The sequence below is a fragment of the Pseudochaenichthys georgianus genome, chromosome 24, assembly GCF_902827115.2.
Source record: "Pseudochaenichthys georgianus chromosome 24, fPseGeo1.2, whole genome shotgun sequence".
NCBI classification, from domain to species: domain Eukaryota; kingdom Metazoa; phylum Chordata; class Actinopteri; order Perciformes; family Channichthyidae; genus Pseudochaenichthys; species Pseudochaenichthys georgianus.
Window position 1 is genome coordinate 30974996 of NC_047526.1, and position 15696 is coordinate 30990691.

Consider the following 15696-nt stretch of genomic DNA (forward strand, 5'->3'; position numbering starts at 1 on the left):
AAGGCAAGTTTATTTATATAGCACTTTTCAACACAAGGCAATTCAAAGTGCTTTACAAAAAAAATGAAAGACATTAAGCATTAAAAAAGAAAAGCTAATAAAATAAACATTAAGGAAAAATACATGGATAAAAGTTACAGTGCAGTCTAAAATATGAATAGTTCAATTAAACATTACAAGAAAAAGTACATGGATAAAAAATATTATTGGTTTTTCAGTTGAATTATACTTAAAGTTCAGGGTAGTTTTTTTCAATAAATGGATGTTTTCAAAGTAAATGGATAATCGTTTTTAATAATCGTGATATCAATTATCGACCCAAATAATCGAGATTATGATTGTTGCCATAATCGAGCAGCCCTAAGTAAGTACAACTATAGCAAGAAAGGAACATAAAACCTCCAATTCCTATCAATTAAAAACGTGCTGACGAAACTATAGCTTTTCTAATCCGTGCTTAATCCTCTACATGGTGGAGTAACAAAGTCTTAACTACCAGCTTAACATAATTTCAGACTTGATATGCATTCCTTTGCTATTTTATACGGCGTATTACATGCGCAACATGTGGAGGAGTGAACACTCTCCTGCTGGTCTTTATTTATGTTTGAGCTGTGAGAACTCTTTAAGTCCCCATTAATGTCACAAAGACAAACGAGCATGGAAACACAATGGTATTGTTTGTTTATGTGATCGTTCTTGATCTGAGCTCACGGGTTTGAAACGATATGACACGCATGCCACTGATCCGCCGCATGCCGTTGTGTTTGCAGAGGTTTTTCTCAGAGGAACAGGTGATGTCAAATAGGTTTTGTTTGAGGCGGAAAAAGGCTTTGCATTCAGACTTTCTTTCTGGGCACAGTAACTAAACATTCCTTCCCTCTGGGTGGTTCAGGTACCTGCGCTCGCTGGTGGAGACCATCCTCATCTACCAGCAGTTTAAGAAGCCGTGCACGGAGCAGCCGGCCCCCAAGCAGGAGCTGGTGGATTTCTGGATGGACTTTCTGGTCGAGGCCACGAAGAAAGACGTCTCCTCCGTCCGATTTCCGGTAAGAGCCTCCAGATAAAACCTTAAAGGTCACCTATTGTGCAAAATCCTCTTCTCTATGTCTCTTCTACATCAACATGTGTCCCCTCTTCTTCATGTCTCTTCTGCATCAACATGTGTCCCCTCTTCTCCATGTCTCTTCTACATCAACATGTGTCCCCTCTTCTTCATGTCTCTTCTGCATCAACATGTGTCCCCTCTTCTTCATGTCTCTTCTACATCAACATGTGTCCCCTCTTCTTCATGTCTCTTCTACATCAACATGTGTCCCCTCTTCTTCATGTCTCTTCTACATCAACATGTGTCCCCTCTTCTTCATGTCTCTTCTACATCAACATGTGTCCCCTCTTCTTCATGTCTCTTCTACATCAACATGTGTCCCCTCTTCTTCATGTCTCTTCTACATCAACATGTGTCCCCTCTTCTTCATATCTCTTCTACATCAACATGTGTCCCCTCTTCTTCATGTCTCTTCTACATCAACATGTGTCCCCTCTTCTTCATGTCTCTTCTACATCAACATGTGTCCCCTCTTCTTCATGTCTCTTCTACATCAACATGTGTCCCCTCTTCTTCATGTCTCTTCTACATCAACATGTGTCCCCTCTTCTTCATGTCTCTTCTACATCAACATGTGTCCCCTCTTCTTCATATCTCTTCTACATCAACATGTGTCCCCTCTTCTTCATGTCTCTTCTACATCAACATGTGTCCCCTCTTCTTCATGTCTCTTCTACATCAACATGTGTCCCCTCTTCTTCATGTCTCCTTCTACATCAACATGTGTCCCCTCTTCTCCATGTCTCTTCTACATCAACATGTGTCCCCTCTTCTTCATGTCTCTTCTACATCAACATGTGTCCCCTCTTCTTCATGTCTCTTCTACATCAACATGTGTCCCCTCTTCTTCATGTCTCTTCTACATCAACATGTGTCCCCTCTTCTTCATGTCTCTTCTACATCAACATGTGTCCCCTCTTCTTCATGTCTCTTCTACATCAACATGTGTCCCCTCTTCTTCATGTCTCTTCTACATCAACATGTGTCCCCTCTTCTTCATGTCTCTTCTACATCAACATGTGTCCCCTCTTCTTCATGTCTCTTCTACATCAACATGTGTCCCCTCTTCTTCATGTCTCTTCTACATCAACATGTGTCCCCTCTTCTTCATGTCTCTTCTACATCAACATGTGTCCCCTCTTCTTCATGTCTCTTCTACATCAACATGTGTCCCCTCTTCTTCATGTCTCTTCTACATCAACATGTGTCCCCATCTTCTTCATGTCTCTTCTACATCAACATGTGTCCCCTCTTCTTCATGTCTCTTCCACATCAACATGTGTCCCCTCTTCTCCATGTCTTTTCTGCATCAACATGTGTCCCCTCTTCCTCATGTCTCTTCTACATCAACATGTGTCCCCTCTTCCTCATGTCTTCTCTACATCAACATGTGTCCCCTCTTCTCCATGTCTCTTCTACATCAACATGTGTCCCCTCTTCTTCATGTCTCTTCTACATCAACATGTGTCCCCTCTTCCTCATGTCTTCTCTATATCAACATGTGTCCCCTCTTCTTTATGTCTCTTCCACATCACCATGTGTCCCCTCTTCTTCATGTCTCTTCTACATCAACATGTGTCCCCTCTTCTTCATGTTTCTTCTACATCAACATGTGTCCCCTCTTCTTCATGTCTCTTCCACATCAACATGTGTCCCCTCTTCCTCATGTCTTCTCTACATCAACATGTGTCCCCTCTTCTTCATGTCTCTTCCACATCACCATGTGTCCCCTCTTCTTCATGTCTCTTCTACATCAACATGTGTCCCCTCTTCTTCATGTCTCTTCTACATCAACATGTGTCCCCTCTTCTTCATGTCTCTTCCACATCAACATGTGTCCCCTCTTCTTCATGTCTCTTCCACATCAACATGTGTCCCCTCTTCTTCATGTCTCTTCTACATCAACATGTGTCCCCTCTTCTTCATGTCTCTTCTACATCAACATGTGTCCCCTCTTCTTCATGTCTCTTCTACATCAACATGTGTCCCCTCTTCTTCATGTCTCTTCTACATCAACATGTGTCCCCTCTTCTTCATGTCTCTTCTACATCAACATGTGTCCCCTCTTCTTCATGTCTTTTCTACATCAACATGTGTCCCCTCTTCTTCATGTCTCTTCTACATCAACATGTGTCCCCTCTTCTTCATGTCTCTTCTACATCAACATGTGTCCCCTCTTCTTCATGTCTCTTCTACATCAACATGTGTCCCCTCTTCTTCATATCTCTTCTACATCAACATGTGTCCCCTCTTCTTCATGTCTCTTCTGCATCAACATGTGTCCCCTCTTCTTCATGTCTCTTCTACATCAACATGTGTCCCCTCTTCTTCATGTCTCTTCTACATCAACATGTGTCCCCTCTGTGGAAAGAGACTCTGAAAGTTTCAGGAACAAAGATTCTCTCTCTTTTTGATCCATTTCTATAAAAACCTGTCTGAAAATGAGCTGATCAGATTTTGGCCACTTTATGATGTCATAACGATGTGTTGTCTTGTGTAACCATTAGCCAATCAGCAACCAAGGTAACCCCCCCCCCCCCCCCTTATCACCTGAATCTCCTCTAGAGCACCATTGAGTTCTTTGTAACCAAATCTCTCTCAGAGGGGCGTGGGGAGGGGCTCCTTATTTTCATCTAAAGTAACAGACAGAGAATCAGCACTTTGGAAACAGGGCTGAAACAGAGGGGATTATGGGTAATGCTGCAATGATCTGTTTGGTGTTTGGAGCCAATCAGAGACATGTTCTGTATATATCTGAGAGCTATAATATATTGATGAAAAACAGTGTGATATATGTGATGATCAAACTTTTTATTGTTTAAATGAATTAAATAATGCAACATATTTCTAATTCCTCCAGGTGTTGATATTAGAGCCCACTAAAGTGTACCAGCCTTCATATTTGTCCATCAACAAAGACGTGGACGACAACACGGTGTCGATCTGGCATGTTGCCCCTGATGATATGGTGAGTGTTCATATTGTCCAACAAGCCGGACGCAGAATGATGCCCTTATGTGTTCTGTAACTTGCTCTTAAATTGACAAATCTGTTCCTGAATCTCAGATAAAACATAAAAAACATGTTAGAAAAAGGTCCATGCGAATCAAAAAGGTGTCTTGATGTGAATTATCGCATGTTTTAATATGCAATCAGCACCAATATGAGTGAGGTATAAGTTAAGGGAGATTTATAAAAGTATATTTTAGTAGAGAAGCAATGGACACTCAAATCTGTTGAAGCTTGTCGTCCAATTAAAATAATAATCTGAAATGTATGCAGTGCATTTTTGTTGAATTCTTTGCGAATAAACACAACAAATTATATATTATTACCAAACTTTGACTACTTTGCAAAGTAAACAATCATTGTGACATAGAGGAAAGGCTTGTTTCTGATTGGCTGGCGTTCATTGCCACAGCGCAAACAGTCTCTTTGTGCTTTTATTGATTTACATGATGTCAATGCTTAAACTACTCACTGTTTATCAAACATCACATTTGCCAACAGAAGTGAATACATGGAGGATGATTGTCAGTTTTCAGATGCTACGATGAGATAATGGACTTGTTTACTGTCATGCATTTCTGTGCCATTGATTATTCCCTCATATGGAAGTGCTTAGTGCTTAGTCATGACCGAAAGAACGAGATCGCGGATACAAGCGGCCGAGATGGGTTTTCTCCGCAGGGTGGCTGGCGTCTCCCTTAGGGATAAGGTGAGAGGTTCGGTCATCAGGGAGGGACTCGGAGTTGAGCAGCTCCTCCTTCGCGTCGAAAGGAGCCAGTTGAGGTGGTTCGGGCACCTAGTTAGGATGCCACCTGGGCGCCTCCCTAGGGAGGTGTTCCAGGCACGTCCAGCTGGGAAGAGACCGAGGGGTAGACCTAGGACCAGGTGGAGGGATTATATCTCTTCGCTGGCCTGGGAGCGCCTTGGGACCCCCCAGTCAGAGCTGGTTGATGAGGGGAAAGGAAGTTTGGGGCTCTCTGCTGGAACTGCTACCCCCGACCCGACCACGGATAAGCGGGAGAAGATGGATGGATGGATGGATGGAAGTGCTCATATCCACTTCAGCACATCAGTAGAAGTGATTGCTGACCAGTTACTCATCCTAGTAAAGTGCTACATCAATGTCCTCTGCTCTAATACTGTAACCAATCAACTACTATCAGTAGTATTGAGTATTGATTGATTCACCGTCTCCCAGAAGCTGAAGTGATGTTATTTGTTTTCCTGCAGCACAAGGGGATCCATGAGTGGAACTTCAGCGCCACGTCAGTGCGAGGAGTCAGGTCAGTGTCTGCTGTCTTTAATCACACACTCATATTTTAGCTGAGGGACGTGACAACAATCTGTCTCCAGAGGACAGGAGTGGTTTGAATGTACCATCAGATATTGGTTTGGCAGAACATTTATTAGCTCCACTACGGCAAAGTACTTGGTGTGAAAGCTCCTTATAGCTTTCACACCAAGTTCTTTGCCGTACTTAGGTCATGAGAATTTAGTTAATCAGAACTAAAGAGCAGATCGCGTTCACACTGGAATAAATCCCTGAGGGAGGATTAGGCAAATTAAGCCGCTGATGTCACTTCTTCTTCTTCTTCTTCTTCTGCTTTGGGTTTACTGGCAGGCCGCAAACAATTTCACGGCGTATACTGCCGCCCGAAGTCCCCGGCCGGAAGTCCCCGGAGTTGGGGACTGGTAAATCCGAGTAAATCGCCAGAACGCCGACACCTCCTCTTCTCCACCGCTCCCATGTTTTATTTTGCGTTGCCATAAGTTAGTCTCTCTCCGTTTCTGCGCTGGGCTAATGCTAATGCTAATAATGCTAATGCCAGCAAATAAAATGGCGGCTTCACAAAGCGAGTTTTACGGGGCGTGGTTTGCAATCCGCCCAGCCAATCAGACATAGGAACCTGTTTCTTCCATGAAAGTCCCTGCTCTCTAGCAGGGATGGAAAAGGGGGTGAAAGGTTCTCATGAACTAAATTCTAGTTCCGGATTTTTTTGGTGTGAAGTGAACGCACATTTTCTGAACTTTATCGGAACTAAACTGGGAAAAGTACTCCGGTGTGAAAGCGCCTAATGTCTCTAAATGTCACTTTTGCTTTTGAGACGGATGGCACGGCTCTTTTAAACCAATCCTGACGTATGTTTGAACTGCTTTAATCTCTCAGGTGTTTTTATATTCACATGTATCAATTGCATGCTAATGTGCAATTATAGGACAGAGCACCCTTTGTTGATGGATTTGACAAAAATGGGACTCTCAGAAATGTACCGATTATAAAAATATGTGACAAATGAAAAACACATACCTTCACCCCTCAAAGACTGCAACCGAAAGATGATGTAAAGAAAGATTTATTGATCTTAAAGTATATTTACTTACACCCATCACTGTAAATGTTGCACCTATAGACCTTATATATATATAAAAATAAAGACCTTTTTGAACATTGAAGCATGCCAACATGTCACAGGCCGCTTCTCAATGTCGAGTATACCTGCCACTATTTCAAGTATGCTACGTCATCGAGTAGCGCCGAATGCTTGGCATTTAAACAGTCCTTCGGCGCCACTCGATGACGTAGTATACTTGAAATAGTGGCTCTGCAGCAGGTTTACTCGACATTGAGAAACGGCCACAGTAGAGTCACAAAATACAAATATGAACCTGGAAATTAGCAGAATGTGTCCTCTTCAAATGAATGTAACTAGTCCCTTCTCTTTTCTATTCTTCTCTTTGCTGCTATGACTGCTTTGATCACTTATTCGTATGGTTTCCTGCGTGGAGAAAAGCCTGCAAACTGTCCTTACCTGATTTGAATGACAATCAAAATGTTCATTCTGAATTATAACATGATGAACCAAACATATATCTGGACTTATGGTTTACTGTAAATGTATAAAGGTCTAACATGTGCAGAGGTGTCATGTACAAAAGCATTGCCAAACAGCATGCTCTTGAATGCATCCAACGTGCAGATTCAAGACGTGCATTTCTGCTTCAAAGTGCTCCACAAATACCCCAGACAGTCTACCATGGACAGTTTTTCGAGTGTTCCTCTGCGTCTCCTCTTCCCCGGTCCTCAGAGGAATTCGCTGTCAGATCAGAGGAGGGCTGTGCTCACATGTTGCTAGGGAACGAGTCATTGTGCATGCCCACTCAGCCTGCAGACAGTCAGCAGGACACAATAGCAGCGCTGCGAGCAACAATATACAGTCTGGCCTTGGCTCAGCGCCGCAGAAATGGACTCAGTGCGGGGGGTAAAAGTTTCCATTTAGCTTTTGAATGGAAGCTCTCTGTCTTTTGTGCAGAAATTCAGCATCATTTAATTTGTCCTGTTCGTTTTCCAGATGCAAACAAACACTCATAATGCATACAATGGATATCAATTAGTAGTACATCCTGCTTTTGTTCTATTCATTGTGGTTTGTATTGTGATGGAGCGGCCATACAGTCTTTTATTTCATACCCAGAGAATAACGAGGTCTTTCTCTTGACTTATGACATCCCCCATGAAATGAGTCATTTCTGCTCTCATGGGATCCGTCCAACTAAATGTGTTGAAGAATATATTTGTATTGTCATGATACAAAGTACAACGACATTTATTTGGCAACACACTAATAAATAGACACAAATAAATAAATACATAAGAGTGGTAAAAGCAGAGGTAGTAGCGATGACAGTGCAACGAGATCAAATGCAATGTCAATGTGCATATAGTGTACAGTCTAAAAACGTGAAATGTACAAAACTGTATAAATCAGGGGTGTCAAACTCGAGGCCTGGGGGCCAAATCCGGCCCGCGACTTCATTTTATGTGGCCCCGCAAGAGCTTGCAAAGAATATAATACGTTTATTTTACAGGATGTCCGCGGGGTCTTAAAAAGTATTAATAGTTGATAAATCAATTCAGCGGAAATGAAGGCTATTAAAAAGTATTAAACGGCATTTTCCAAGGTATTACACTTTGTAGCTTGTTTTCAATAAGTATATAAATGGTCCAGAGAGGTTGTGTTCTACAGTCTGCCTGAATGTAGTCATGGCGTAGGTGTGTAGTGTGATTCTGTGGAGTTTATTGATGGCATCCCGTTGGGTCTGACGTCATCAGAACAGGACGTCGCACGCTCACTGCTCGATAGCGCGACGGTCCGTTTACGCCGGTTGTTAAACATCGTTATGGGGAAATGCAAGTCTGCGTCCAAATGGTTGGAAGATAAGGAGGAAGGACAATCAATACTGTATATAGTCAATGTGAGGTAAAGTGTGTCGCCAAGGTAACCGGTTAGAACTCCAAGTGGCGATGAGGTCTTAAAAAAGGTCTTAAAATGTATTACATCTGACTTCAGGATCCCTGCATATACCCTGTTATACGGTTACATGCTACTTTACAGTATATCTATGTGTTCATTTTAATTATTTTTTGTATCTTAATTTTATTAATCTGTCCTGTTTTTCAATCTCACCCTGTTGCTGTTAAACTACTGAATTTCCCCACGGGGATTAATAAAGGTCCATCTTATCTTATCTTACAGAAGCATGTTGCCCATAAACTACACGTCCCACAATGCATCTCATTTGTGTGACATGCGCACTGAAGAGACTTGCAATGATTTACCCTAGACTTCTGCTTTCAGACGTAGTTAATTATGAAGTTATTACCCTATCCGATAATAATCCAATGAAGAGGCAATAATATAATATCATACATTCTTTCATATATATTATGTATTTATAGATTATATAGTTACAACTGGCCCTTTGAGTGCAACCATAATGCTAATGTGGCCCACGATAAAATTGAGTTTGACCCCCCTGGTATAGATGGTGTATTTCTAACTGTGTAAAGGGTTATGTAACCAAAGGATGCAAGTCAAATAGCTATACATATTTCTAAATAGTAGTGGTGATGTCCTATTCTGCACAAATTGTAAAGCACCCTGAGGCAAATTGGGCTTTACTGATTGATTGATTTTCTCTTCAGCATCTCCAAGTTTGACGAGCGCAGTGCCTTCCTGTACGTGCTCCACAATTCAGAGGACTTCCAGATCTATTTCTGCACAGAGATGCACTGCAAAAGGTCTGTACTCCGTCTCTCTCTCTGTGTGTGTGTGTGTGTGTGTGTGTGTGTGTGTGTGTGTGTGTGACGTCTTTAAAGCTCATACATGTTGTGTTTAAAACCATCAGTAAACTATTATTCATGTTGACATTATACATCTTACTTCTGTATGACTTTGAAATGCATTATTGTGTTTTATGAGCTAGTTATATATACTGTTGTAACTATCAAACTAAATCTGAGACAAGGGATTTCAATCTTCAGAAGAGATCCTTTGTGAGTAGATACACTTTTAACAAATCGTCGACTTTAATTTGCTTTACTTTTATTACCGATTCGTTCTGTAGAAAAATAAGACTTATAAAACCTCATTTACATACTAAGGCGTACATTGTTTGGTCGGGGTTCAACGCCATTTGGACTACACTTATATACTTAAACAGCTCAAACCCTAAAATGTCCAGCCTTTTAGTCTAACATCTTAAACCACACAACCACGGGTGAGGTTGACTAAATATGATTTAAAAAAACAACAACAATAAAACATGTGATACAGGTATTTGACATAATAATGAAGAAAGATGACAACATTCGGATCAAATTTCAAATTCCCCCACATGCATCACATGGATAGAAATGAAGTGTTAAACGTGTTGCTCAAGAACATCTTGACGTACCACCAAAGTTATGGTTGCGGTTTGTGTATAGTACATGTCATACTCAAAGAAAGTTCTAATTGCGGTACATAAGCATTAACAAACAATAAAATAAATCCAGTTATTAACCTGTTAAGCCCGAAGGTCCCCGCCGACAGGGACCCTGATTTTTTTTATACACACTCACACAAATATTTTTAATATTTTTTTAAGAATCTTTTTTTTTATTTAAATTTTTTTTAAAAAAATGTTTTTAATGGAATGAATACCTATAGTGATTATTCAATGTAATACAATGATTTTTATAGTCTGGTATCTGAAAAAGGGCAAATGGCACTGATGGAACCAAATGTGCCCAAATGTGCCCAAAGCTTATTCCGCCTGGACTTTATTTTCATAAACCTCTCTAAAAAGGTCAAATGTCACTTGTTTTGCCTCAATCTTGATACAGGGTACTTATTATATGTTATAATTTGGATTCCTAAAGCTTTTAGGCTACTAACCCATCATTCAAGGTTGGTCTTCACTATAAGTAATGGGTTTTCTTTAGGCGGAGACAGGAATTTACATTTTTTTTGCTATGTTACATCTGAATTTACTCTTACACAGAAACATCTATATTTATTCTGACACTTCTACATCCAACTCACAGATGTAACCTTGCTTTGATAACAAAAATTATTCATATAAACCTTTTAGAAGTGAAGTTACAGTCATTTGTTCTGGGAATGTCATTTTCGAGCCTGAAACCTGAAAAACAGGCTCGGGGTTTAACAGGTTAAAGGCCAACCTGCTCTAACAGCCACGATAACTCACAAGAAAAGCAAACATGAGTTTTATACCTTCAACCTCAGCTAGAATTGAACCAACAACCTTTTTTTCCTGCCGTATCTTTGATCATAAAGACTTCTGTCAGTCCAAAGAGGATACACTCCGTCTGCAGAGTGTATCTCTTCCTACAGCAGTGCAGGAGCTCTCGTCAGCTCAGGTGGGAAGTTTCACACCTCTGCGTCTCCACCTTGTTTCACTTCATCACCATCGTGTTCCTCGCTATCTGCACCGAGTGTTCAGACTCTCACATCTCCACCAGACACATAATGCTGAGTGCGAGAGCCAGTGAGTCATGCCTGCTGTTGTCATCATGCTGCTCTACTTTGACACAGAGGAGAATGAGCGAAAGTGCTGGAAAGGAAGAAATAGGTGGTGGGAACAGGAAGAAGACGTACGCACGTGTTTCAGCGTGAATCAAAAACCTGCTAATTCCAGTCTTCAGAGAGAGTAGCAGAGGGGCGTTATATGTATGTTTAAGTGTGGGAGGTGTGCCTGCAAACATACTGTAACCCCTTCTGGATGAGACCACCAGCTGCAGTAAACAATGCATGTATCACACGATGTGTTAAACAGATCACATGTGCACATTCTGTACATTACATAGCTCTAATGGTAAACAGTATGTATATAGGCCAACTATTGAAGCATGAGGATTTGTCTGCATGACAGTAAAGGGGACAGATAAAGACATGTACACAAGATACATGTAGATAGAGAAGATAAGTAGTGGTAAGGAAACAGTTATACATAGTAAGACTTACTGCACCGTGTCATTTTAACAACACCATTGTTATTGTATTAATTACAGCCAGAAATAGCAATAATACATTTCAAAAAAGGATATGTTGCACAATCTACTAAATAATAATAATCCTTATATTTATTATAGCGCTTTATCAATGACTCTCAAAGCGCTTTACAAATACACATACAGATCATACATACATGTGATGGTCATCTACTGTATTGTTGTGGTCTACAAGGGTCTGCAGAAATACATTTTGCTGCAGAAAGTATGGTTGTAAATTATTTAGATGCATACAAAGCATTATTTAGATGCATACAAAGTATAATAAAAGGTATTTATTATACAATACCCTTGCAAAACTAAATTACAAATGACTTCCTGCATGAAAGCTTGAAGCATTCTAGCACGACCAAAATCAAAATAAGGCGGATACAAGTTCACTTTTTAATTGAAGGCTTCACAGTTTTTAGATGTTCCTTCAATGCCAGGTAGGAATTGTTTTTCATTTGTGTTTGAAATGTATTTCTTTTTGACTGATGAGGCTTTTCCCTTTACAGATTCTGCGATCTGGTGAACAGCATAACAGAGGAGGCTTGGAAGGGTCCGGAGGAGGGAGACTGTGACACGGACGCCTTGGAGGTAAAAAGACTGAAGACTCTCCTATATATATTACCTTTTAAAATGTGATTATTTTAAAATGTCTTCTTCTTTTCGTAGATTTAAGGCGCATACAGGAATCCTTACCATAGCTTTTAGTCAGATAGTGGCTTCTTTTAACAGTTCCACTCCTTACATTTCCCTTATTAAAGCCTTTAATTAAGAGAAAATATGACTTATGAGACATTTTTATGAATCGGAAAGATCCTCAGCCTTTCTCTCTGGCGTAGATTCAGCAGAAGTGTCCTTAACTCTACAGCAATGCAACTTCTTTTCACTGAACAGGTGCCACGAAACGTTTTCCCCGGTTGTTTTTGTGCATGGTTTGATACATCCTGTTTTGTTTCTGCACTTTGCCTGCTTTTTAAATGTCACAGGAAATATGTGTTTCCATCAAAGGAATTTAAGTGCTGTCAGAAAAAAAAAAAAAAAACATTGACCTCAAAACCATCTTTTAACCGTTATTTAGCTTTGGGCGAGTTCCTTTTTTTATCCATCAAATAAGCAAAAATACTACTGCAATCAAATAAGTAATCAATCATACATTCGTTTTTTTCAAAGTGTTTTAAGCATGTACGAACTCCCTGTTGCTTCCACGTGAAATTCAGGGCATCACAATTTGCATGTTCACAAATGCATTGCAGCTGCCGAGCCAGAGCACACGAACAGAAACCTGCTGCGATGAGGCCTGGATTGTGTTTGTGTACTTTGTATGCTTTGACAGTAAAGAGCACCTGCTGATTCCTTCACCTGCGTTCCAGCTGAGCCTCAGGAAGAGAAAGGATCATTACTCCAAAAAGCTGCCGCACCTATTTTAGACTTGGCAGCGTTTCACATTTCAGACATCAGACGGGTTTCGGTTTAATAGGTTATTGGGTCCTGGCCCGTTTCCTGTTAATAATTTGTAAAATAAATAAGATTTCTTAATTTGTTGCTGATGTTACAGCATTACATTTACAGCATTTGATCAGGTTTGTCCAACACACTGCAAGTAAGCTGTAACAAGAAAACGATAACCTTGCAAAGAATTGTACAAGTACTTATTACAAATACACACATACAACAACATTAGAGTTATTTAGACACTAATACCAAAGAAAATGTGTTGTAATCTATCAACTAAAATGACAGGACTTCCAATATTGTTTGGATTATTTTCATTTCGTTCCATGTATGAAAAAGGATAACTCATTGGATTTGTTTCTTTTTTAGACTTGGCAGCGTTTCACACATGGGCGTCGCAGCCATTATATGAGGGTGGGACAAGCCCCCCCACCTTTTAAAATGATTAGTTTAGACCCCCCCACTTTTACTATGCGGAAAGTCCGTGCATCGGTCTCTCCACTCGCCGCTCTGTAGAGCGCTGTGTCAGTGCTTCACTATCAAATCCATTCCACTTGCTCATTAGGAGAACGCCCAAATCAATGAAACTCCGTCCCATGTTTTCACTGCTACTTTGTACCAGGGCAGATTCTCAGAGCCGTACACACGAGCCGTACACCTGCTGCGTGTTTTGTGTAGCTGTGTCTTTAGTTGTAAAATGATGCACGCCACAGTTTCCACGCTGCGAGGCTCCGGCGCTAACAGTTCACGAGCGCGCTCCACTAGCACCCGGATATAAGGCGCTGTTATTAAAGAGGTGGAGAAGAGTCCTCTCCTGTCAGACTGAGAGGCTGATAACCACAGCTCAGTGAGGTGAAGGACTCTCTGAGGGGTGGAGGGAGAGTCCTCTCCTGTCAGACTGAGAGGCTGATAACCACAGCTCAGTGAGGTGAAGGACTCTCTGAGGGGTGGAGGGAGAGTCCTCTCCTGTCAGACTGAGAGGCTGATAACCACAGCTCAGTGAGGTGAAGGACTCTCTGAGGGGTGGAGGGAGAGTCCTCTCCTGTCAGACTGAGAGGCTGATAACCACAGCTCAGTGAGGTAAAGGACTCTGAGAGGTGGAGGGAGAGTCCTCTCCTTTCAGACTGAGAGGCTGATAACCACAGCTCAGTGAGGTGAAGGACTCTCTGAGGGGTGGAGGAGAGTCCTCTCCTGTCAGACTGAGAGGCTGATAACCACAGCTCAGTGAGGTGAAGGACTCTCTGAGGGGTGGAGGAGAGTCCTCTCCTGTCAGACTGAGAGGCTGATAACCACAGCTCAGTGAGGTAAAGGACTCTGAGAGGTGGAGGGAGAGTCCTCTCCTGTCAGACTGGTAAAGGACTCTCTGAGGGTTTAGATAGCTCACTTTAGTCTAAGTAGTGGGTCTCAAACGCTTTGGTAATCATTTATGTAAATAAGTATTTCCAAGGCACACTTTTATATGATCATTAGTTATAAAAAAACAAGAGAATAACAGGTATGAAATCATTCTAACTCATACTATAGGACAGTAACAGAAAAATACAGTTTAAATGGGGAGTGATTTGTAAAATATGCATAAAGAAAAATTAAATCTGTTTACAGTTCTGTTTCACATGGATGTAGTCCCTAATGTTGCTCTCAAAGTGCAGCAGATTGATGCTTTTAACTTCAACATTTAAAAAATGCCCCCGGACCCCCCTAGAGGAGGTGAGTTCCACCACCCGCCCACACCCCCTGTCAAATGTTCCACCCACATTGAGGATGCTTCCTACACCCATGGTTTCACAGATCAAATATAAAACAGGTTTCCCATTAATACACAACCTGTCCTCAAACCAGGGTCTTCGCCTGTTTCCTGTAAATAATTCAGAAAGATATTATATTTTTTACTGATGTTTCAGCAGTAATCTAACCGTATTTGATCAGGATTGTCCAACCCAAAAGAAAAAACACAAGTAAAAAGTATCAAGAAAACAATAATCTTGCAAAGAATTACTTATTACAAATACACACATACAACAACATAGAAGAAAGTATGCTTACTATGTTTGGATTGCAAGGTTAAACATACTTTTAAAACAGATTTCAAGGCGTAACAATCAAAGAAATAACCATGAAATATCTCCCTTTTTTATAAACACTAAATTAAGAATTGCTTATAGTTGGATTTCTGTCAAATATAGTAAAGTAATACCAAAAGAAATGTAATCTATCGAATTATACTAAAATGATAGGACTTCCAATATTGTTTGGATTATTTTCATTTAATTCCATGTTTAGAGGATATAAAAGGATTTGTTTCTGCTACTATTTATGAGAGGGGATTACAGTAGTCTTTCACACAACAGGTCGTTTCTTTAATAAATAACATTAAAGGTCCCGTGTCATGCTTTTCTGGTTATCACCCGTCCCCTTGTGTTATGAAGGTTTTTCTGCATGTAAACGGTCTGCAGAGTCACAAACCCTCAAAGTGCACCCTGTAGCGAGTAAAACTCTAACACAGGAAATACCTGTCTGTGCTGCCCCTGAACGCCTCGTTGGGGATTTCTCTTCTTCCATTGTTTTCTTCTTGGGTATGGTGACGTAACGTCCGTGGAGCCGTTACGTTTGGACCAATCCGCGGACTTCCTCACACACACACTCCGCGGGACGTTGCGAGGCTCGCTGTTGCGAGGAGCGGGACACTGTGAGCCGGCTCACTGGTGTGGGGACGGCGAGACACCGCGGAACTCAGCCTGGGCACACACACAAACTCCCAGCCAGGCTGCGGGCGTGTGTGTGTTTC

At 41.1% G+C, this 15696-nt stretch overlaps 1 protein-coding gene across 2 annotated transcripts in view; it reads left to right on the top strand.

Moving 5' to 3' along the window:
* Positions 1 to 15696, top strand: part of map3k5 (mitogen-activated protein kinase kinase kinase 5) — a 94187-nt gene that overhangs the window by 50638 nt on the left and 27853 nt on the right. For both annotated transcript variants that reach the window (XM_034075482.2, XM_034075483.2), the window contains exons 10-14: positions 896 to 1049; positions 3969 to 4076; positions 5348 to 5400; positions 9102 to 9197; positions 11969 to 12050. In XM_034075482.2, coding sequence (XP_033931373.1) covers positions 896 to 1049; positions 3969 to 4076; positions 5348 to 5400; positions 9102 to 9197; positions 11969 to 12050 — 493 coding nt within the window. The remainder of the gene's footprint in view (positions 1 to 895; positions 1050 to 3968; positions 4077 to 5347; positions 5401 to 9101; positions 9198 to 11968; positions 12051 to 15696) is intronic.